The 22,982-nt window shown below is 35.5% G+C and overlaps 1 protein-coding gene across 3 annotated transcripts in view; it reads left to right on the forward strand.

Moving 5' to 3' along the window:
- Positions 1-22,982, forward strand: part of CTNNA2 (catenin alpha 2) — a 1,115,426-nt gene that overhangs the window by 1,081,747 nt on the left and 10,697 nt on the right. For 2 of the 3 annotated variants that reach the window (XM_036028216.1, XM_036028217.1), the window contains exon 18: positions 4,010-4,153. The exons of the other annotated variant lie outside the window; for it this stretch is intronic. In XM_036028216.1, the coding sequence (XP_035884109.1) occupies positions 4,010-4,153 (144 nt within the window). The remainder of the gene's footprint in view (positions 1-4,009; positions 4,154-22,982) is intronic. 3 annotated transcript variants of the gene reach the window in all.

Consider the following 22,982-nt stretch of genomic DNA (forward strand, 5'->3'; position numbering starts at 1 on the left):
GTTCCTAGACTAAAGGAAGTTGAAGAAAAAGAAGATAATGAACAAATTGATATAAAAATAAATTTAAAAAGATAAATTTTAAAACCGTATACTAAATATTATCTGGGGATTTCATTATTGATTTTGCACAATTTTTCTTTACCTCAGATAATAAAAACTAAAAGAGATAAAGAGACCCTGATAGGAAAACAAATAGTATTTTTTGTTTTGTACTGAGTTTTATAAAATTTTGTTCAGAGAAAGATCAGTGTTTCCATGTTTTTCTAATTTCTAATGACTAACGATTAAAATTTCAAAGAATTGTACGAATTGTACTTATTTCTTATTCATGTTAGCATATTTTCTGATTCATTGAATTCAACATTTGTATTGCATTCCAACTACATAAACAGCATAATGCTAAACAGTTGGATTAAGGTAAAGCCCTTTATCTCTAATAGTAAATCTTCCTGAAAAGGATAATTTTTTTCTGTCCATCATGCTTTTATTAGGTTGTGTAGTCTATTGTTTATCATTTATTTTTTTCATCTTACTGTTCTGTATTCTCGGCTAGAAGAGCAGGGTGTGTGTTAATGGGTACCTCTGTGCATTCACTGTGTTTCTTAGTTTACTATATTCTGCAAATAAAAGTGTGTTTCACTTATTATTATCTATATTCAAACCCTACAGATTATTTTTTTCAAATGCTTTCTTCAGCTTAATGTGAATGATTTATATAATATGGCTTTGATCACAGTCCTGAGGAAAAAAAATATATGGGCCATGTTATGGCCCATGTATCTTATAAATAAGAATGGCTTCAGAATGGGCAATGTGGAGTCTTCTTAGTTCAAATAATCTTTTACTGCTTCAGAACACATTGTCTTACTCTATTTTGAACAGTCCTTTTTCTTCTGAATAATAAATGCATTTCAAATACTTTATAGTAATCCTGTTTTCTTGAATGCAAGCTTTCTTAATTTAGACTTTAACCCTTGCTCTCATTATTAATACTATATCTTACCTGATTGCTGTATTCCAAACACCTTCATCTGTACAGATGCCTTGCTGTTAATGAACTTGACTTCCTGGAACTCTGGCTAGGTGTTCTGTCAAATCTGCACAACTTGTTTCTTGACCCCTTTCACCAATTTTCTTTTGCAAATCTATTTTGCAACTGAGACAGAATAATATCCTGAGAAATTTCAGTCAACATCATCTTCTAAGAATCACATACTCTTTTAAGCTTAAGGGTCTGTATATGAGACAGGATCATAAACATAATCTTTTTATCTGAGAACTCCTGATTCAAATCTGTTGCCATTAAAAGTGGATTCTCATTTGCCATTTCTCTTCAATAATATTTTGGTGAAATTGCATGCCAACTGTCCGATTATGACTTCCATGGTAAATTACTTGGTAAATACATCTGTATGTAGGTCATTCTTTTGGAGTGTACAGATTATTCCACTTGACTTTTCTCAATCCTTTTCACTAAGAAGTAAACTAAAAACTTTTTTTTCAGCAAAGAAAATTTTGAGCCAATCCTACATTTCTCTTGCTAGAGTAAAATTATAATCATGACCCCAGTAATGGGGTCTCTTGAATGAAATCTTAAAATTACTTCAATCTTTTCTTGAGGGGCTAACTAATCTATTTTTGTAATGCCATAAAAAGTATGCATCAAATTTATAGTTGCCATAAGACTTAGTTTTCTTAAATAGCATCAAGGCGCTAAATCCAAAGAATAGTAGGAAATTAGGGAATTACCTGATCCTGGCATTGCATTTCATGTCAAAGGCAGCTTGGTTATTTTAACTAATATAACTAAAGGCATTACGCTCAATCATACTCAAATGTCAGCACAGTTCACCACTCTGCATCCTTTTGATGCAGCCTAGTTTTGCATTGGGTTCCTGAAGTCATGCTTCATTTCAAAATAAACAACAGATAATTAATAAGGAATAACAATAGATTATAACCCAATTCCAGTGTGTTTTAATATTTAAAAAATACTTAATTTCATATTTAGTTTAATATCTTAACATAGGGAAAAGTGTGCCCTTTTTGATAGATAGTAAAAAATCCTAAGGTATTTATTGGAAGAATGGGCAAGTGCACCATTATTTTTTAAATAATGAGCTTTAAATTTTGTACAAAAGATTTTATGATACAAGTAAGTTTCTAATACATAATAATCTTTTTGAAATTGATAAATAATGATAAATGAATTCTGTACAATGGTAAAATCAAGAAATGCCTAATTTCTAAAACAAATGGGATTGTTATAAAGCATTAAAAAAGCAAGGATAAGCCAACTAGTCAATGATCCAATACGTAAAAACTGGAAGACAATAAGATTTTATAGAACCATTAAGTGGGAAATCTCATGCAACAAAAACTGTTGATTATAGAATTTGAATTTAGACTTGTAATTATTGAAAATGGAAATAGAATAAGGAAAATATATACAGAGTATTACTGTTCCTTCTAATACATACAGAAATAGTCAAATATAGGAAAAAATTGTTCTCGTAAGGCAGATATTTTTTCTTTTCTATTGTCTTTAATTTTGTAGGATATTCTTTATATGTCTTTAATATTCATTTTGAAGTAAAATATGAGAGTAATGTTGCCAAGTATGTTATTAGTTTGAATTTAGTAGCTTCTCTGTTTCAAAATACTCCCTAATCTGTCAATTTTGCTTAATTTTAAATTGTGATTACCTAATACACTTAGGTATTTAATGAGCTAAGAATGACAGAACTAGAAATAGAACTATATTGTCTCAAAACATAAGAACATAATTCCAAATTGGGAATTTTATTTATCTGCATAGAGAAATAGCTATGTAGGCTTTCCCTCTTTATTATGCTATGAATTACAAGCTATTATTTTGAATCTTTTACTAAAATATTTTAGTAAATATTTTTTATGGAGAGAGAGAGATGACTGCCATGTGGATGGTTTCTGGACCAGCCTGTTCTCCAATATTGCCCCTCCCATTTGTTTTGTCATAATACCCAATTGACAACTTTGAGTAGTTCATATTTTAAGCTTCTAAATCTTCATTTGAAAAAATACTTAGTTCTCTCCACATTATTTTCCATCTTAGATGATTTTAAAAAATGGGCTCAGAGGTTAAACAAAGCTACAACTGTAGCACTATAGTAGAATTCCATGTGACAAAAATGTTTGGTCACTTAGTATCTCTGAATCACTTAAACCTGACCTCTGAGAACAGCAGAGCAGGGCACCTTATGATTGTAGAAATCTTGCTGTTTGATTTTTTCCTCTAGTTTGATAGTATACAGGGAAAATCTTAGTTAAAACTGTCAGAAATATTTTATGTCAGAGATAACATTTTAAGAGCTATAATTTTAAAGGTAGAAATAGGCATTGATTATTGGCTTATCTTTTAAATTGTCCTTGCCATACAATCCTCCCGTGAGTGCAAAAAGCAAGAATAGAAAGAGTTGCAGTTTTAGGAACAATGAATGCCTTAGTTCTTCAGTGATTCCAATGAAACAGGTAAGTATCCCTTTAGTATCATTACTGCCTGGATGTATAGAGGCCCAAAGGCTTGACGAAGGTCACACAGCAGGGCAATGGAACTTCCAAGAAAGTCATCTGAGATTCCTCATGTACCGTTCCAGGCTTTAAGAGCTTCCGCCCTTGCTTTCTCTCTTTGTGATCTTCAATGCTTTAAGTAGGGGACCCTTCCCCTTTGAACCCACTATGGTTGTCCCCTACAATGCCTGACAAGGCAGGGTGCTTCTTCATCCTCCTTCTCCCAGGTGGTCCACTTACATGTTCAGGAGAACCAATGAGGAATCCTAATGGCCGGGCTACTTAATATCACAGAGGCCCACCCATCTCTTTCAGGACCTAATTCCTTCATATGCCTCTTTCTCCTGATTGATTACCCACTCCCTCTTCCACCTCCCTAATCCCTTCCCAATAGGGTACGTTTTATTTTTTCTCTTGCTCTCTCTCTCACTCTCTCTTTTCTGTATCTCTCGGAAATCAGACAGGAGTTCAGAGCACTTTCACTACCTTTTATGAGGTAGATTGTGATGTCATAGATGGGGGCAGGGCTAGTCAACTTTCTACCCACCTCCCAACCTGTGCTGAGGGAGCTCCGATCGGGAGTGGAAGCAGTGATTCCTCCATGGTGAGTAACTTTGCTTTCTAATATAATCTGTCTCATTGTAAACATTACTTTTGAAAGCAGGTGGATGGGGTTTCAAGGAGGTAAAGATGTGACCACTGAAGCCTTCTTTACTTACTATTAACCAACTTTGGAAAAAGGATCTACTTATTTATTCTCTATACAGGTGAAGAATTCTAGAGCACAAATATACTCTTGAAGCATGATCTAAACCTGAGAAATGAAAATGGTATTTTCATTCCTCTATTTCTCAGTCTTTCTTCCCTTTGGGACTGAAAGTCATTGCATATGAGGAATGAATCCATCCTGTAGTCCTTCAGTGAGTTTCTCTCAGGAGTTTCTCTTAGGAGGATGTGTTCTTCTTCATTTGAAAGATTTCTGGATCACAGAATATTCTTTATTGATGTTTGCCCAGAGAATCAGTCTGCTCTTCTAAAATTGTGGGATAAAACTGTGAAGAAACTGATACATAGAATTATTAACAATTTTGGTTTTGATGTAAACAAGTGAGTATTCTAATGTGAAGCCTAAAATATTTATTTAAAAAAAGAGTTGCCATTCTTGCAAGATTAAGGTACAGCCATTTCAAGTTGTTACAACTAAATTCGCTACCTTTTTTGTTGCATGTAATAACACTGATGCTGTTTTGTAGGATTTTTTGGTAGTTAAGAGCTGTGAAAAGTTGCTGTCCTTTGTTTCATTTAAAGTTTCTGTCACTGATTGTTTCTTTTATATGCCTTAGTATTTAGAAAGAAAAGATCAACTGGAGTGAGCATTTTTCTCCACCTTTCTTGTTCTCTCCTGGATACCTATTAAAACTGTCAAGATGTCAGCTTCTATTTAAAAGGGCAAAGGAAGTTCATAGAGATGGTTAAATCTTTAAGAGATGTTATGCATCAGGGGGAGTGTTTTTAAAAGGACTTGACCATCAGAATGTTAGGCCCTGTTACTTTTCATGAGGCGGGATAAAAACACCCTAGTGTGGATTATCAGTATTATGAAATATAAGAAAGTATCATATATTTTTTCAAAGTATAATGACATCTGAGTTAATTGGCTGAGTATGGATGTTGGTGTTGGAGAATTGGGGGAAGTTTAAAAAGAGGAGTCCTTTCTCATCAATAGCTTTCTCATGTGAAGATCTTCAACCTTCCTCCTCCCCCAACGTACTTCAGTAGCTCAAAAGCAATAGTCCAAAAATGGACTAGAGCTGATAGTACCCTTTTTGTTACTTGGGATGGAGTAACATGCCAATTTCTGAAGTTGTTTTCCCACCTGAGCCTTCTAACTTAAAGTAACTATAATGGTAGGAATTTCAGGTACAATGAGGAAAAATAGAACCATGACTGACCAATAAGAAGATTTAGGTGATAATCACCTGCAGTCAGCTGAGTGCTACCATGTGGGTAAAGTCATATATGATGGGTGATATATACTGGGTGCCAGAATCATATATGTTAGACGATAGCTCTCAAGTCTCTGGCCTACCTTTCATTAAAAATGCCAGACCCCTGAAACTACCAGTACAGGACAATTTTCAGTGCCAGAGAAATCTGATGTCTAATCATAGCTCAAGTTTTTAATGTCTTTTATCAACCCTCATACAGCTTCCAGGTAAGAAATGTTCATATTTTACAAACCATTGGAATACAGTCATCTTTAAACTTCGTGAGTTAAGAACAGTGTGTTGTGCGCTTGTGAAAATTTAGAAAGTCTATCATGGAATGCATTGTGTATGCACTCGTTTATTCTCATGTGCATGTGTCATTTACAGTGGTGTTCGATGTTTTAAGATCCATTTTGTATGTATTAAAGTTATCATTTAAAAATACATACATAAATTGTGCTCTAAATGGAATGGTAAAGTACAACAGAAGCTGCGTTAACCTGGGGTCTGAACACTGGTCCTATTCCTGTCACTGAATAATAAAGTAATAGCATAAATTACTTAGGTCTTTTAGGTCTCTGTTTTTTGATCTGTAAAATGATGATAGATGATCTAATGAATATACCCTAAAATATTCCTGCTCTAAAAATCTATGGTTTTATACTATATTTTTGAAGAAATTGTTTATGGGAAAAATTAAATATTTGATGAGGCATGGTTTTTGTATAGGTCACACAATTATTTATACCAAAAAGAAAATTTCAGTACAAACTAGGTTTTTAAAGTATACCTTATATGTTATGTTATATTATTAGGTTAATAATATAAGTGGGTTATGTTATTTTAAATGTGAAATATCAAGCCCATGAGAGATAATTATGTGTTCATTTAGAAAACTGATTTGTTTTTTAACTCTATGATTCTATGTTATTCTGATTTTTGAGATTAAAAAGTCCTTTTCTACTAGAAAATAGATGGAGCTAGGTCTTATGAGATTCTAACATTCAAAATTACTTTCGCAATATTGCAAGAATTTCCTTTCAGTGTTTGGGAGGGTTGAGTTCTGAACTGCTGTGTACTGAGCCATCTGCTGTGCGGGATAAAAGAGATTTAAGGCCTGGCTCCTTGCTCTTGAGGAATGTATAACCTTTCTGGGAGTCTGGACACATGGCAAGTGTCAACTTAGAGGTGAAGACAGTAAGTGCTAAAGAACCAAGAACTATCCTATGGCCAGGGGAGTGCTGGATTGCATGGGGAAGGCTGTGTGAGAAGCTGAGGGCTTCGCCTAACTTTGAGCAGAGTGGTTTAGATTTGTGTTGTGATACAAAGGACACAGGGAAGCATTTCAGGTCAGCAAGGCTACAAAATTGTAAATGTTACAAAGAATATCTTGTGTTTAGATATGTCATGTGTCAAAAATTGAAGTTGTTGCTTTATGGTCCAGCCCCATACTTTTCCCAAGCTGTTTCCCCATTAATCAGGTACTGACTTTACAATATATGATATAGCTATGTAGAAGACTTGAGGAGGCCACAAGTGAATGAATTCCAATGATTATTTATTAAGATATAATCAGTTAGCTATTTTCTCAATTACACAGAAGCTCAAATGATCATTTGTAGCCACAAATGTGGAAGAGAAATAAATGAAAGGAGAAATTAGGGACAGAAGGAAACTCTAGCTCTGAGACTTTCTGGTTTTCTGATGAAGGTGGAAAGGGATTATCATTTTTAATAACCAGTGGGATTATAATTGGTAGGTTTAGGAATATTGATGGTCAGGGAAAATGTCCATTAGTTAAGGAGAATTTATGTAGCCAGGACAATTTTCCAAAGCAAAAGGAAGCTTCTCTGCACACCAAGTAGGAATCAGATTCTGCTCTCAAACAACCAGTGTTGAGAAAATTTAAACACTAAATAAAACTGCACATGATTATGCAAGTCTCTTTCCCAATGCACAGGAAAATAAGTTATTGATTTGGGCATGGTTTGTCCTCATTGACAAAGAACGTTTACATTTGAAAGTCTCTCTATTGCAATAGATGGTTTGTAGTGTATACTTTGCATCATGTAGAGGGCACTGTTTTTTACATTTCTTGCCATCCAAGTTCCTTCCAAGTTTTTACTTTAGCCTTTGTTACTCCTTGGACTTCCATGAAGAAAACTGCTTTACCCCTTATCCCAGACTCTAAGGACTTGGTTTACATCACCCAGTGAAATATTTCTTAATTTTCTATCATGACATAAAAATTAATTTTTAGAATATATTATCTCAGAAAATCACTTTGAAAATCTAAACTTGTCTATATGTGAATGATGAAGTAACAGGATTAATGTCAGTTACACAAAGAAAGGAACAGTCTCTTAAAATTTTCTTCCAAAAAAGTCCAAGTAGGACTTACATAAGACTCTGGAACAATACAGTCTATTAAAGGAAGTTAGAAATATTAGAATTATATTTGTCTCAAGAGAACAATGACAAGGATGGCAACTGTTCTCTCCTTCCCTCAAATTTCTCTAGAAGTAATTTTAGAAAGAGAGGATCAGTTAGATTTATAATTCAACAAACATCTATTGACTAATATGTGATATTCACTCTCCCATGGATGGACATAGCATTTATATGAAAAAAAAGACAGTAACTGTGATGGATTATAATAATCACTCTAACTGAAGTACATACAAAATGATGGGGGCATTCCATAGAAAAGGGGAAGAGGAAGCTTCATAAGGGACAAGGGTAATATTTTTTAAGCCTTCAGAGATAAGTGGATAGATGTTTCCAGATAGAGGAGGAAAGAAAGGATTAGCCCAGGAGAGAAACAGAATGCTCACAGTATTGTGGCTTAGATATAGTCTGTACTGGCTAGAACTGCAGATCAGATGTCAGAGATAGGTAGAAAGATGGAGAAAGGTAAAAGAGGAAAGATAGAAAGGTATGTGGAAGCTGGGCAACAAAGACATTTTTCTCACCTGTTCCAATTTTAATGAGTGTTTCTCAAAATGGTCAGAAGATTATCTGCAAGCTAGACCCAGCAAGGGCTTGGAGGAGACTATTAAAATAGAGACTCCTGGGCCATGCTGCAGACCTCTGCAATCCATCATTATAGGGATTAGTTCTTGGAAACTGAGTAGATGCTCCATCTGACCCTCAACCCATACCAAGTGATCCATTTTTACACTGAAGTTTTAGAACATCTACAAGGCAACAAAACTGACTCATTATATATCTATGTTCTTGGAAAAAGATTCAGGAAAAATAAAGTATTAAAATATCAACAATACAAGCTTGGGAAAAATAAGACTTAAAGGTAATATAAAAATATTCTTGAGAAAATTGGTTTGAGTTTTGGTTAAGTTTAAAAAGTAACTACATGAAATGATGGTTCTTGTGTATAAAAAATTACTAAGTGATGCTATTAAATCTCCTTGAGGGAAAGGCATGGAATTGCATACTTTTAAGGGAATATCTTGCATATTTTATTGTCATACTTCAGTACAAGGAGTTCATGAAGTTTGGAGCTAAGTGGTTCCCAACTCTCAAGTTGTGACAATATCAGGGATAGATGCAACAATCCAGGACTGAATTTGATTCTGAATGGTATTTTTTGGTAGAGGTATATGGCTACTTTTTTAAATTAGGTGAACTTCATTGGGAAAAAAATAAATAAATGTATTATCATTTCTATCATGATTGGAAAACTCAGGCTGTCCTGTAGTATAGGGCCTGACCTATATGGTCTATGCTGAAGTATATTAACTATATAACATATATACTTAATTATATAACAACTGATTAATTAATAATCATTTAGAAGTGCTAACTTTTTTATTTTTTTCCCATGGTAACAGCTGTTATCCTATGCCTGACAGTCTGTGTAGAAACTTGTACAGCTGTTCAAAGATGTAAGAAGAAAGAGGGACTAGATGCGTGTTTTACATTTGACTAAGGTGTGAGAATAAATCCTGCCCTGGCTGACGTAGCTCAGTGGATTGAGCGTGGGCTGGGAACCAAAGTGTCCCAGGTTCGATTCCCAGCCAGGGTACATGCCTGGGTTGCAGGCCATAACCCCCAGCAACCGCACATTGATGTTTCTCTCTCTCTCTCTCCATCTCCCTCCCTTCCCTCTCTAAAAATAAAAATAAATGCATAAATAAATCTTTGGGAAAAAAAAAAAGAATAAATCCTGGTCTGGGAGAAGGTGGGTCTCAGATTACAGCAATGAGCATCAGCTCTGGATTGAACCCCCTAGTTGCTTTACATATCATTCTACTTTTCTATATTACCAGAATATTTTGTATTTTTTGAGAACTTTGTTGTTTAGAAGACAAGAAATGATAGGGAACCTTGCTTTTTATCCATATTTATGTTTATGCAGATAACTGAAGTAACTGTTTTGGGAGACTGTTACACTGCCACATTCTAGAAGTGGTTGACCAGTGGGATGCCAGTTCCTGCCATTAACTGAGCAAATTAGATTTGGCATTTGGGCATGATGACCTAAAGACCTTTTTGTTTGTTATTTTGTTCTTACCAATGACATGTAGCTCTGTCATTACACCAACACAGGCAAGTGTATCCTTGGGTGGTTAAGGAAGATGTGCCAGGCAAATTACTTATCTCAAAGCCTAGCATTTTACCTTAATAAAAGCCAAGCAGAGAACAGTAATAGCCACATGGTTTTGATATCAGAGATCTGCAAAATAAATTAGACAATACTTTATTCTCATAGGTAGATGTTAAAATTATGAGCAAGGTATTGCTGTTAGATAGGAATTTTGAAACCAACTGTATGTTTACAATCTGAAGGATATTGGGCAATGTTCTTAACCTCTGTGGCTTTGCTTTTGATTTATAAATTGTAATAGTAATGCCACCTGGACCATAGGACAACTGCATGTAGTAAATAGCAATTATTAATATACTCAGATACATTGTGGGCCTAGTATGTTCCAGGAACTGTGCTAAGCATTTTAAATGCCTTATGCAGTCTGTTTCCCAGTCATCCTATGGAGAAGACACTGTCATCTCCATTAAAAATATTAGAAAAATGAGGTTCTGAGAAATTAAGTAATTTCCTGGAGGTCAAAGAATTAGTGATTGGTATATTGTAGTGCTTCCAGGAAGGCTACCCTGATATTCTCCAACAGCACGATGAGATCTGTCACTGCGGTGTAATACGATACGCCACTGCAATGTAATAACATTTAATTGTATGTCTCCCAATTAGTCCGTAAGCTCCATAAAGACAGGGAATTCATCTGAATGTTCATTTTTCCCCTGATTCTTTGCACAATGAGCACATAATGTGTGCTTAATACGGTAGCTTCTTTGCCATTCTTTTGCCATTGCAATAAGTTATCATACTGAAAAATCCTAATAAATGAGTCTGGTCTATCATTCATTTGTTCCTACCTGAAAGTACCTGACTTTGTTTTAAATATTATATTTCAAAGTGCATCAAGATTTGGGAGCAAAGATCAAGAAATTTTTTCCAGCTAGCAAATTTCTTTGTAATTTACCTTGAATTTTCTAGTACATTAAGTAGATTTCTTTTTTAAAGTTTATGGTATGAAAACATACAGAATTTCTTTCAAAAGAACTGAATTAATCAAATTATCTATTTATTTTAAAAAGAAATTTGAAAGTAAGGGCTACAGTGGCATGGTTAGTTTCATTTGCCCTCACACATGAAGGTTATGATATATTAAAAGGTTAATTATATTTAGGTGTGAAATTTTGCTTTTTAATTAAGTATCCTAAATTATTAATGCCCAATAATAATAATTTTATAAAACCTTGCACGTGTTTTAATTAAGTTTAACTACAATTGCATATGACAAATCATCCAAATAGAGTTGTTTTTCTCTCACCTAGGTCTATATGTAGTCCAGGGTCAGTACAGTAACCCCAAGGACTCAGACCCCTTCTGACCTGCTCCACTTAGTTGGGGGCTCCTATTCTCAAGTTCATTTTTTGGTCCAAGATGATTGCTAATTCTCTACCTTACCATTTTCCACACAGGAAGAAGGAGGTTAGAGGGTAAAACAGTATTATGGTTAGCTGTGTTAGCCTTCTTTAAGATTTTCCAGGAATATCTGTTTTCCCACTTCAACTGTTTCTGACATCATATGAGGAACCTGAAAAAGAAAAACTGGGGAGAGTTATGCATGGGTTTGCATTTCTTGCCCATGTATGACCACCATTAAATGGAACATGAATTGAATTCTGAATTCCAATAGGTAGTGTGTGACCTTGGGCAAGTTTTCTTTTTTAATCTGAGTCCCTTTTTTGCATATATAAATTGCTAATGATAATCATGATTACTTTATTGCATTGTTATTTAAATTAAATATGTTAATATGTACTACACACTTAGCATGGAACCCAGAATGGAGAAATACTAAATAATGGGTAGCTATTTTTTTCATTATTTTTCTCTTCTATTAAAAGATAGTCTTCTGCATGATGTGGGTGCTCTCTTGTTCTCTTTCATCATGTTGACTCCAGTTGAGCCACTGACCATGCAGCAGTTAACAACTAGCTAAGGTCCTACCCTGCTAGAGATTACATGCTTTTGTCTTTGGGAGTCCTAGAAAAAATTGCTTACAGATTGAGGATTACAGGTAATCATCAAAAATACAGAAGGGAATGGCCATAACAGAAAAACAAAGTAGTGGTTCTCATATTTAATTTGTGGAAGAATCACATGGGTAGCAGATTAAAATAGAGATTCCTGGGCTCTCCCTCCACAGTTATGAAACTCACATCAGAGACCAGGAATCTATGTTTTATTCTTAGATGTTTCTGATACACCTGACACATAGATCACACTTTGAAAGATGATAGTCTAGGAAATGGATGGAGGGAAGCCCTATGAGCTGCGGTGAGAGCTTTCTAGGACTTGGCACTAGTTTTGACCCTTTCTGGAAATAAGAAACTTCTCGGCTTGTTCCATTTAGCTATTTTAGTCTAGCCTAGTCTGGATAATTCTTAGTTTTGAGGGTTTGTTGTGGTTTTTCACTGTAGGATATTTAGCAACATCTCTGGTGTCTCCCCACCAGTTGATTGTAGCAACCTCCCTTCCCTGTAGTGATAATCAAATGTCCTCAGACATTACCCAATACATCCTGGGATGGAGAGGCAGAATTGCCCTTGATGAGAACCATAGGTCTGGTTGAAATCTTCACCTTTTACTTAGAACACACAAACTATCTGAAATGGAGGCATTTACCTCTTCCCTCTGGAAGGGAGGAGAATGGCAGGTACAGTAATTCCAGTATCTTGTGCCAAATACCCACTCTAAGCCTGACACCAGAGTGTGTTTGAGAACTTTCCTAGAGCAAGACTCCAGAGAGCCCATCACAATTATCCTCTGGCCATAATTTTAATATACCTTTAAAGGTATTTAACCATCATTCTTAGTTACCCCGAATCTTCCTGTCTTAGAGACACAGGTATTTTTGTTCTCAAAGGCAATTAAGACTTTGGCAAGAATATTGTTTAAAGCTCTAGACAAGGTAAAACAACTTCAATTTCTTACTTTTTACAAATAAAGGTATTGAGGTTAAAACTATTCAATTGTTTTCATAGCACTTTTAAAAAATAAATCCTTTTCACATATCATTGCATATTAGCTTAGCTATTGTAATATCTCTGTATATTAATCTTTTTGATGAGATAACAAATATGTACATTTTTTAAAAATAAGTTAAACTGTAATACTTTATATTTAAAAAATATGAAGAAATGTAGCAGACTGTTGGTGTCCTTGAGGTTCAAATTACTTATGCAGGTATTTTTAAGGTGATATTTAGCTCTGTGATGCTTAAATTAATGTAGGTGAGCTCTTGAAATCAAGCAAGTTATGGGTAGAAATAGAACATTTCATACCTTAGTATTAATGTTTTAAAGAGAAAAATGGAGAAAGCTGTAATGCAGTCCAGTATAAAAGAGATTACTTTCTTTCAAAGATGTAGCTGTAGCGTATTTGAAGAATTTCCCTTGGCATTTTTTAGTGTATCAGGTAAATAATGAGGCAGCCTTTACATCTCATTATAAATATGGAGGTGATTTAACTTTGTCCAAGGATAGCTTCATAGGAACTCCAAGATAGGGATTATACCTTGAGGAAACGTTCATCTTAATGTCAAGCATGATTTTTAGTAGGGGCAGATACTGTACCAGACTCGTTCTGACCCTTTAATGTTTATCATTCTTCACTGGTTAAAAGTTGTTGTTTCCTTGGAAGTTCATGAAGCACTTTTTTGTTTTTCAAAGAAGTTTTCAAATTTCATAGATTTGAGGCTTTTTTTCAAAGGAAACACTAATATTTTTTCTATGATTTTTGGCAATACTGTTAGGCATTTTCTGTCTTTTGAGGATATTCTGGCCTTTAATCTGTGGTTTTAAAATTTCTCATACAGCTCAACCTCTTTTGTAAAGAAACAGACAGTATGGTGCCCATCTATAGAGGTTCTTTGTTGGACCAAAGAAATAATATTTCCAGTTTTAGGCTGAACAGAACCCTCTGGTGCTTTTGCTGTGTTTCCCTAAAAGAACAGTCACTCTTGGAGAAATAGGCTGTGAGGTTCCGAACCAGGCCAAGTCCTGGCAGACACCTCTATGGAGAAGTATCCTAGCTTCTCAAGGGAACCACCTTAAATGCCCTCCATTTTTTATTTTATTTAAAAGCTGTCAGAGCTAAGTATATAGCTATAAATACCTTGTACCTAGGAACAGAAGTCATGCATTTAAATCCCTGATAATTGTCTTATTAGCTAGCAAGTTTCTTCTCCTTAAGCCAGTTTCTTCTCCTGTTAAAGAGTGAAGATAAATTGATGTATCACTTTTTTTGTTTGAGGATTATGTGATGTAACATATAGGAAAGATTTAATTGCTTGGGATGCTCAATATGAATTGAAGCTGGAAAACATCCCAAGTACATTAACCTAATAAAGAGAAGTACTAATCCACTTTTTTACCAAGAGGTAGGTTTTACAAGCCAGTTGAGGAGGCAGCCTAAACTGAGAATTCATCACTTCACTTAACTGACTACACATGGGGGGATGTGTACACAGCCCCATGTGGCTAATGCAAAGAACATGCCAGTAAATAACTAGGAAGTACTTGTTCATCAGTAACCAGAAGTCTAACACTGAAGACAAGACTTTGGCATACAAAGCCTTTGAAGAGAAAGCAGCAAATAAGTAACTTATTATCTGATTCTAGCAGCACCGAGCTGGAATCATGAAGGACAGCTCCATGGATGAACTGGTTTATATCCCAAGAATGGTTTATCTTCGTTTTTGGTTGACCTTCTTTATCTCTTTTTGGGCTGTACTCCATAGACAGTTTTCAGGTCTCTGATAGAAGGTTCCCATGTGTTATGTGTTTTGAGAATCGTATTTCTTGACCATTCTTCATAAATGGGAAAAATGAGATGTAGCTAGACCTCACCACCCATACTTCATTCCTAGTCATGCACCATGTCAGGTGAAAAACAGCTTACCTCCTCTTAAAAGTAACTTGTTCTCCTTTTGCTAGGGCTTATGGGGCCCTCACACTAACCCATTACCTATTGGGATACCCTTCTCTGGGGCCCTCACACTAACCCATGACCTATTGGGATACCCTTCTCTGTGCAGACCTTTTTGGGCCTGAGTTTCCTGGGTGAAGCAATAAATTATGATGAAGATTCTAAAAGAACTTCCATAGGTACCCAGAAGTTACGCAGTAATATTTTATAGCGATATACTTATTTAAAATTCAAAAGGTGTTTTAAATATGCCTTCTCACTGGGATCTTAGAATATTTGGCAAAATATATTGGTATTACTAAGCTCAATTTATAGTCTGATAATTTTGTGCTTTGTGCAGTATAAGGATGTCGTTGTGCTTTGTGCAATATAAGGATGTTGCTGAGCTCTGTCCTCCATAGACTAGTAATTGAACACATTCTGACACATTCTTTTATATATATATGTATTATATATGTATATACACATATATGTATGGTTTTAAAGAACTATATCAATCAACCTCACATTGTATCATGGTGCCCACTGTATGGCAGACTAAATGGCACTATAGAAATTTAGAATTAATATTTTGTATAATGTTTGGTTAAATAGGAAGTGATATATATAGTAGCTAGAAAAAGAATTAGATGTAATTTAATCAAGTTTTTTTAACATATAAATGACATTTTTAGTTGCTGACAAGAAAATGAGTAAGTAGAAGATAATGGCACTGCTACTTGCCTAGTTTGTATCTCATATGAATCATGATCGCGAGATTGGAAGTTCTGTTACATTTTTTCCTTTGTTGCCATAAGGAAATTCATTTCCTACTGCTTAGTCATATGACTGAATCGTATGAACAATTAATATGCACCATAACTCATGCTTAGCTCCAGATAAATGGCACCAATAGCCAGAAATAAAGAGTTCAGAGCAGCCCTGGCTGGTGTGGCTTAGTGGACTGAATACTGGCCTGTGAACCAAAGTATCACCAATTTGATTCCCAGTCAGGGCACATACCTGGGTTGCAGGCTGCATCCCCAGCTGGAGGCAGTCGAGAGGCAACCACACATCAGTGTTTCTCTTCTTCTCTTTCTCCCTCCTGTCCCCTCTCTCTAAAAATAAATAAATAAAATCTTAAAAAGAAAAGTGCAAAGCAGACAAAGGCCATAATAAAGTCCCAGTCAGAAAAGATGGTATCACAGTGAACTAATGGTAGTACAAATTTTGTGAACCCAAGTTTACAAAAAAGTTAACTTTTCTCTATTTCAGTGTCCTCATATTCAAAAAAGGGATGATATATTATACTTTATATATCATTTGAAAATTAAAGATCATTTATTAAGATACCAGCACTTACCTAGCAAACACAGCTCAGTACTTCACAGATGCTGATATTATTAATATTGGAAATTCTTTAAAGGAAGCTCATAATTTTATACAATGAGAAAAGCAATAAAAACAAATAAAATGGTGGCTATTTTCTAAGTAAAGCCTAATCCTGAAGCTCTACCACTGAGGGCACAGTAAGAGGAAGAGGCCATAAGATTTAGCTAAAGTTTACTTTCTCTATTATGTCCCTAAATTTCACATTCTTGTCAATATCATGCCTTTTCAGTAATCTCCCACAGAAGAATGAATAGGAGTCATGAGGGAGTTGGGTATAGAACTCTAGGCATTATGACCTATTTTTGTGTCTTCGGGCAATCCTGTCACCTTTTATTTTTCTCAACTATAAAGTTGCAATTATTTAGTAATCTTTAGTATTTATAAAAGACCTGTATGCTGGACCCTGTTTGGGGTATTTGAGATATAGCAGTGGATGGGGGAAAATAAACCAAGGAAAATATTTGATTGGATGGTTATGAGTTTATAAAAGAAACATTAAAACAGAGAAAGGAGAGCAAATTGAGGATGTAAGGGTAGGAAAGGAGTTGCAATTTGAAAAGTGAAATTTTTACTAATATGTTGCTATTTGGTTAAAGATTTGATGAAGATGAGGGACCAAGACTTACAGGTATCTGGGGTTAGAGCATTCTAGGCAGAGATAAAAATACAAAGGTCCTGAAGTGTGGGCGTGACTGGTCTGTCTGAGTCAAGGGAATAGTATTTAGGAGTGGAGTTAACAAGAAGAAACTAGAACTATTGAGAAACAGCATATGACCTTGAAGACCATTTTGATAGCTTTGAATTCAGACTGAGATGGGGACAATATTAAGAAGAAAAGTGATATTATGTGAGTTTACTTAGCAGGGTCATTCTGACTCTTATTTAAAAATAGACTAAAGAGGGTAAAAGGTGGAAGAAAAGTAATGAGCTAGGGGAAAATGTTGCACAATCCTGATATGAGAGATTCTGATGGCTTGGCCTTGGTGGTAACATTGGAGAAGGTGAGAGGAGGTCAAATAATGAATGTATTTCAAAGATGCTGTTGGCAGGCTATGAGGGCATATTGGATGCTGGGTTACAGAGAACAAAGTGTAACATAAGGTTTTTAGATTTTTAACTTAAAGAGTTGGAAGAGTTGTATTGCAATAATGAAGTAGGAAGACCATAGGAGGAACAGATTTTGGGTAGAGGTGTGGTGTTAATTGTAGAGCTTTTGCCTATCTCCAGAATATTAAGGAGAGTCTGTAAGAAACCTCTGCAGAAGCTTGGATCATTCTCTACCTGTCAAAGGTCTCATTTGTGAAAGTAACAACTCATGCAAGAACCTGAAGTGTGATCTCAATGGAAGTTAAAGACTAAATGTTTACAACCCACTGAGTTGCCTTCTGAACTAAAGATAGAAAATCTCCACCTGAATGTGTGACAGTGCACACACTGACCATGTGAACACTTGGAAGTTATTTGAATATGAGATAAAACTGTTAGATAGTATACATTTTACAATAGGAAAAGCAGTGAACAGGAAGAAAGAAAAAAATTTGAAGGGTATTACTCTGTCTGCTAAAAAAATGTTTAAAAGTAGGTAGAAAAATGTGTTCAATTATAAAAAGCTATGGATCAACTGCTCAAATTTAAAACTAACTTAATTAAAATTACTGGTTTTATACCTGGCTGGCGTAGCTCAGTGGATTGAGCTCAGGCTGTGAACCAAAGTGTCGCAGGTTTGATTCCCAGTCAGGGGACATGCCTGGGTTGCAGGCCATGACCCCCAGCAACTGCACATTGATGTTTCTCTCTCTTTATCTCCCTCCCTTCCCTTTATAAAAATAAATAAATAAAATATTTAAAAAATAAAATTACTGGTTTTAAACTATACATTATACTGAAGATCTCTTATGAATCCTTGAATAATGACATTCATTTCTCCTTGTTGCAATGCTCATTTCTGTAATGAAAGAAGAGTTGAAATTTTGTTAGTGAATTATTTTGTTACACATGTTTCTATCATTTCACTTCATTTTCTGCATTATATTTAAAAGATCATTCTTTGTGAATTATGTGAGAAGAAAATTATAATAATGAAGGAGAAATGATGTTAATATACCACTGTTAATCAAAGCATTGCCTTTGTGGGGATGGAACATAGGGGATGGTGAATAGGTTTTTCTTTTGATTGCTAACTTTCCTTAGTCATTAGTGATTGTCTGGGCTATGTTTGGAGAATTGTGAGACCATTTCTAGGATGAGCAGAACAAAGTTCTGTCATTGAGTGAGCATGCACACTAAAGATACCAATGAAGAAATGACAGCAACTGGCACACCTCAGCCATCCTTGTTTATTAGTTCTGGAAGAGGCTTAGAGCATTAACAAGTAAGGCTTGTGTTAATGTTGTCCACTGTGGGTTTTTTGCACCTGTTGTACTTGTTTTCTCTCCCTGATCTTTCTAGGTGATAGCCCAGGCAATGTCCTTCCTCATATTTTGACTTTTATTCATCTTGGATATTTTCTTTAGAATTTTTTTCAAAATCTGCCCTTTGCTAACTTATTTACTCTATAAATGTGAATACCATACAGTCAAATGGCATAAAATTGGTTTACTCATGATTTAGGAAGCTGGTTGGATGAGGCTTTTACAAATTTCTAAGGAACATGTAGATTCAGTACCTCAAGTCTCTTGATGGATTTAATGATGACATAGGGCAACCTTAGCTGGAGAGGGCAGGTGCTCTGTTCAAGACTGAGGTAAAGATTAAAAATAGCCTATCTTGTAGATAAATAGACTTAAGACTATGCAACAAGTCTAGGGAACCTAAGTGTGTGTGTTTTGGTGGAGACAAAGCACAGGGCTTGGGAGATTGATCTTCAGTGTTTGATGAGCCCTTCTAGGGCCCCAGAAGGGGCCCCATTTTTTAGGCAGTTGGGGTTCTCAACTGAATTCTGACAACAATGTAAGATTTCAGTGAATTAAAGTATTAAACTTTCCAGGTAGCATCATTTTCTTGTTAGTAATAAATATCTAGAAATAGTAACCAAAATGAACACCTTGCATTTTTGGAATTGGACCCTACAATTGGTTGAATAAAATGTTTCATACTATTTCTTTTTATTCCTCTTAAATTAAACCTTTGCACACCCTTTTCCCAGGCTAAATTTCCTTCTCTATATCTCCTATTAGAGCTCTCTTGATTTTCTACTATTAGTCTTCTTCCAATCCTATAAACCCTAAATGTTCTTAGGTATTTGGGGTGTCACACTTTTTACACAAATCCTTGTTTTCTTGTGCTGAATCCCTCCTGTCCTTCAGTAAAGAATATAGTAGAACTAGAAAAGATACAGATATTTTTGGTGCTTTTCTATTCCCCTTGTCAACTCTTTTATGCCTTTATCCCTAACACTTTAAAACTATAATATTTGGTCACTACAAGCAAGCCAAGGTGCTAAGTGGGTTCAGTAAGAAGAGGGTTGGAGAGAACCCCAAATGCTGGATGGGGGCAGGGCTCAAAAGGAGAAAGTAAAAAGAGAAGAGTTGGAAATGGGGCAATATAATTTTAAAAACACTTTTTTTTTACTGAAATGGTGATTTAAGGAAAGATAAATCACAGTAATGATAAAAAGCTAAGGGCCAAACATTTGCCACACACTCAACTTTAAGGACATTATCACATTTAATACCTAAAGACTAAATAAATGTTTTTTTTTCATTTTTATTTCAAAGATTAAACTTTTGAGGTAGAGCTATATTAAGTAACTCTCTCAAGATCACATAGGCAGTGATCAGTCCAATCAGGGTCTGAAATATGGCTTTGAATCCAGAGCCCAGGTTTTCATTTACTATAAGAAGGGAAATGATAGGCAGGGTGCTACAGGGAGAACAGTAGACACAACATAAAATGTAACAATATCTTACCAGAGGGAAGAAAATGAAAAGGACTTGGAAGAAAGGGGTGAAGAAGAAGGAACTAGGATCCTGAGCAAAGGTAGCAAACAGTCCCTGGGTGAAGTGGTCTCTTCTGGTCTTTTTTACTCTTCTCATCCAGGACCCAGGTAGCAATGGAGGCTTCCACCAGCTTTGTCAACATACCTGATGAGGAGAAAGGCACGAGCTGGATGGGAGTTGACTTTCCCCAACATATGAATAATGCCATACAACACAATTCTTTGTGGTGGACTGTGAAGAGAAGTGAAAGGATGGAGAATAATAAACCAGGGATCTCAGATTATGCTTACTTTCTAGGCACAGTCCTCCACCAACCAGCACCCAAAGATGTGGTCCTTGACTCTTGTGCTTTGTTCTCCTTTCTGTGGTTGCACTTTGCATGCTGCAGCATAGGTGTTATTTTGTAAGGTGTTAAATAGCCTTCGTCAGTTATCAGCACATTCCTACAAAGCTGGGTTCCATGAGTGATTCATTCATCCATTTTATGAAGACTTATTCCTCTTGGATTCTTAGACAAAGGCTTATCCTACATTTGTCTTCCAGTCATGCCGATATCGCACAGGGAGGGAGAATGGGGGAAATAGAAAGATGAAAGTTGCTGATATTCTGCTAGCTACCTGAGCTACAGGGAAGGCAAAAAGAGGCTTTTAGCCTTTTGAAGAGTTGCTATGAGGTATGAACCTTGGATGGTGGTGACAGAAAGATTGTCTTCTTACCCAGAGATATTTCCCAATTATGGTTAGAACTCCTATTGGGTTTGCTTGTCATGGTTCTGTTGTCATGTGGGGACAAACCAGGGAGGAGATCCTTAGGTGGGGCAAAAAAATTTAGGGAGAAGAAATAGAGAAAAAGGAGAGAACTTCCTAAACAAACAAATACCTGTTCATAACTTTCCAAGGTCCAACACATCTCAATATTCCTACTTCTCCTTGGAATTCCAAGTTTAGCTAGAATGCCTTGTTTGGGTTGAACAAAAACTGTTCTGCCTTTAATGGTGAGAAAAAATGGCCCTTAGCCATATTTAGGAAATTTGTAATTAAAACTTCATGGGAGTCCCCAACGTTTACTCACCTACAATTGAAAAATGCAAATGAAGATGGTTAATCAGTGGACTGGCTGAGGATGAACCGCTACCTACCTACTTAAATGAATTAAGAACAAAGAGAAAAGTATGTCCAGTTGGGAAAATTACCCAAGGGCTAATTGGTAAATGTCTCAGCAACTAGGGGAGATTTTTTCTTAGCCTGATTGAGATTGCAGAGCTTTTATGCTAAGGCCTTTGCCAACTTCACCTGGAGCCATTGCATACAGTCTTCCTAACAACTGGCCTTCAGCACTGGCGGAGTGCCAGCTGCCTCCCTGTTATCACTCAAGGAATCACTGCATGAGAAATAACAGATCTCTTGTCCTCCTTTGTATCATGATTCAGCCACTACCTAAAGTTGTAGAACATTTGCTTTTCAAGATCTCATAATCAAATGGGATTGCCCCTGGGATTAATCAGTTCTGCAGGAGTTACCCAATAGTATTTTTTTTAGCTAGCAGTTATAGTGGGTGGTAAATGTTCTAATGTTAATAGACTTGATACGGCTTTTTTTAAAATAATAATCACAGCACACCTCTGATAGTCATTTTTCACTTCAGGCACTATACTTGTTAATATAGTCAGCTATTTTTATCACCTGATTTAAAATTACCCCCCAAATGGTTTATACAATGTTAATACTTATGTCTTCTGCTTAATAATTTTATTCAGTAACACTCCCCAAATGTTTCCAGTGTGTGTATTGAGAAATGGCAACACAATTATACTGTGATTTTTATATTTAAATGATGTGTGAACTTCTATTTTTATTAATAAAGGTGAATATACTGGAAACAATAATTTTATTTATTATCAACTATATTGTCAATAATAAGTGTACAAAAGAGTATATGCAACATTGAAATAAAAATATTTGTCAGTAATCTAATTAGTAGTAACAAAAACAAAAGCTTTTAAATAAGTTAATTTAAATATAGAAGTAGAGATAAAATATTTAGGTAACATACGAAGTTGTTTTTGACAACTGTGTCAAAATGTGACCTCTTGGAGGAGGGAGATAAGTTTTATCATCCCTGCCACTCAGCAGACTCCGAGGGAGCAAAGTGCCATGATTGATTAGTAATGTCTTCCACGACCACCACATGGGTGAGTGGCAAATTGCTGCCTGTGTTCACCACTGTCACTGTCTTAACAGGAACGAATCCACCTTTGTGAACCCACTTCATTGTTGATGTTTGATGAGGGAGAGAGAGAGAGTGCACTAGAACACTGAAGTGAGGACTTGCCACAAAGGAATTGTCTTTTTTGCAATTGTGTAAACATCCATAAAGTGGGAAAAGATGCAATTAAGCTGAACCTTTTCACCATGTCTTTGTTTGCCTGAGCTATTTATTACTTTGCACTTGCTAGAGTTTTTAAAGAGTGTTATTGATATAGACTCCGGAAAAAAGTAGGCAGATATTTCAAGGTACTTCAAATGTATCAGAGTTCCTAAGGAGATCAAAATATTTCTTCAAAGCCTTATGGATTTTTTAAACATAAAATGTTCTTCG

The sequence above is a fragment of the Phyllostomus discolor genome, chromosome 6 (assembly GCF_004126475.2).
Source record: "Phyllostomus discolor isolate MPI-MPIP mPhyDis1 chromosome 6, mPhyDis1.pri.v3, whole genome shotgun sequence".
NCBI lineage: Eukaryota > Metazoa > Chordata > Mammalia > Chiroptera > Phyllostomidae > Phyllostomus > Phyllostomus discolor.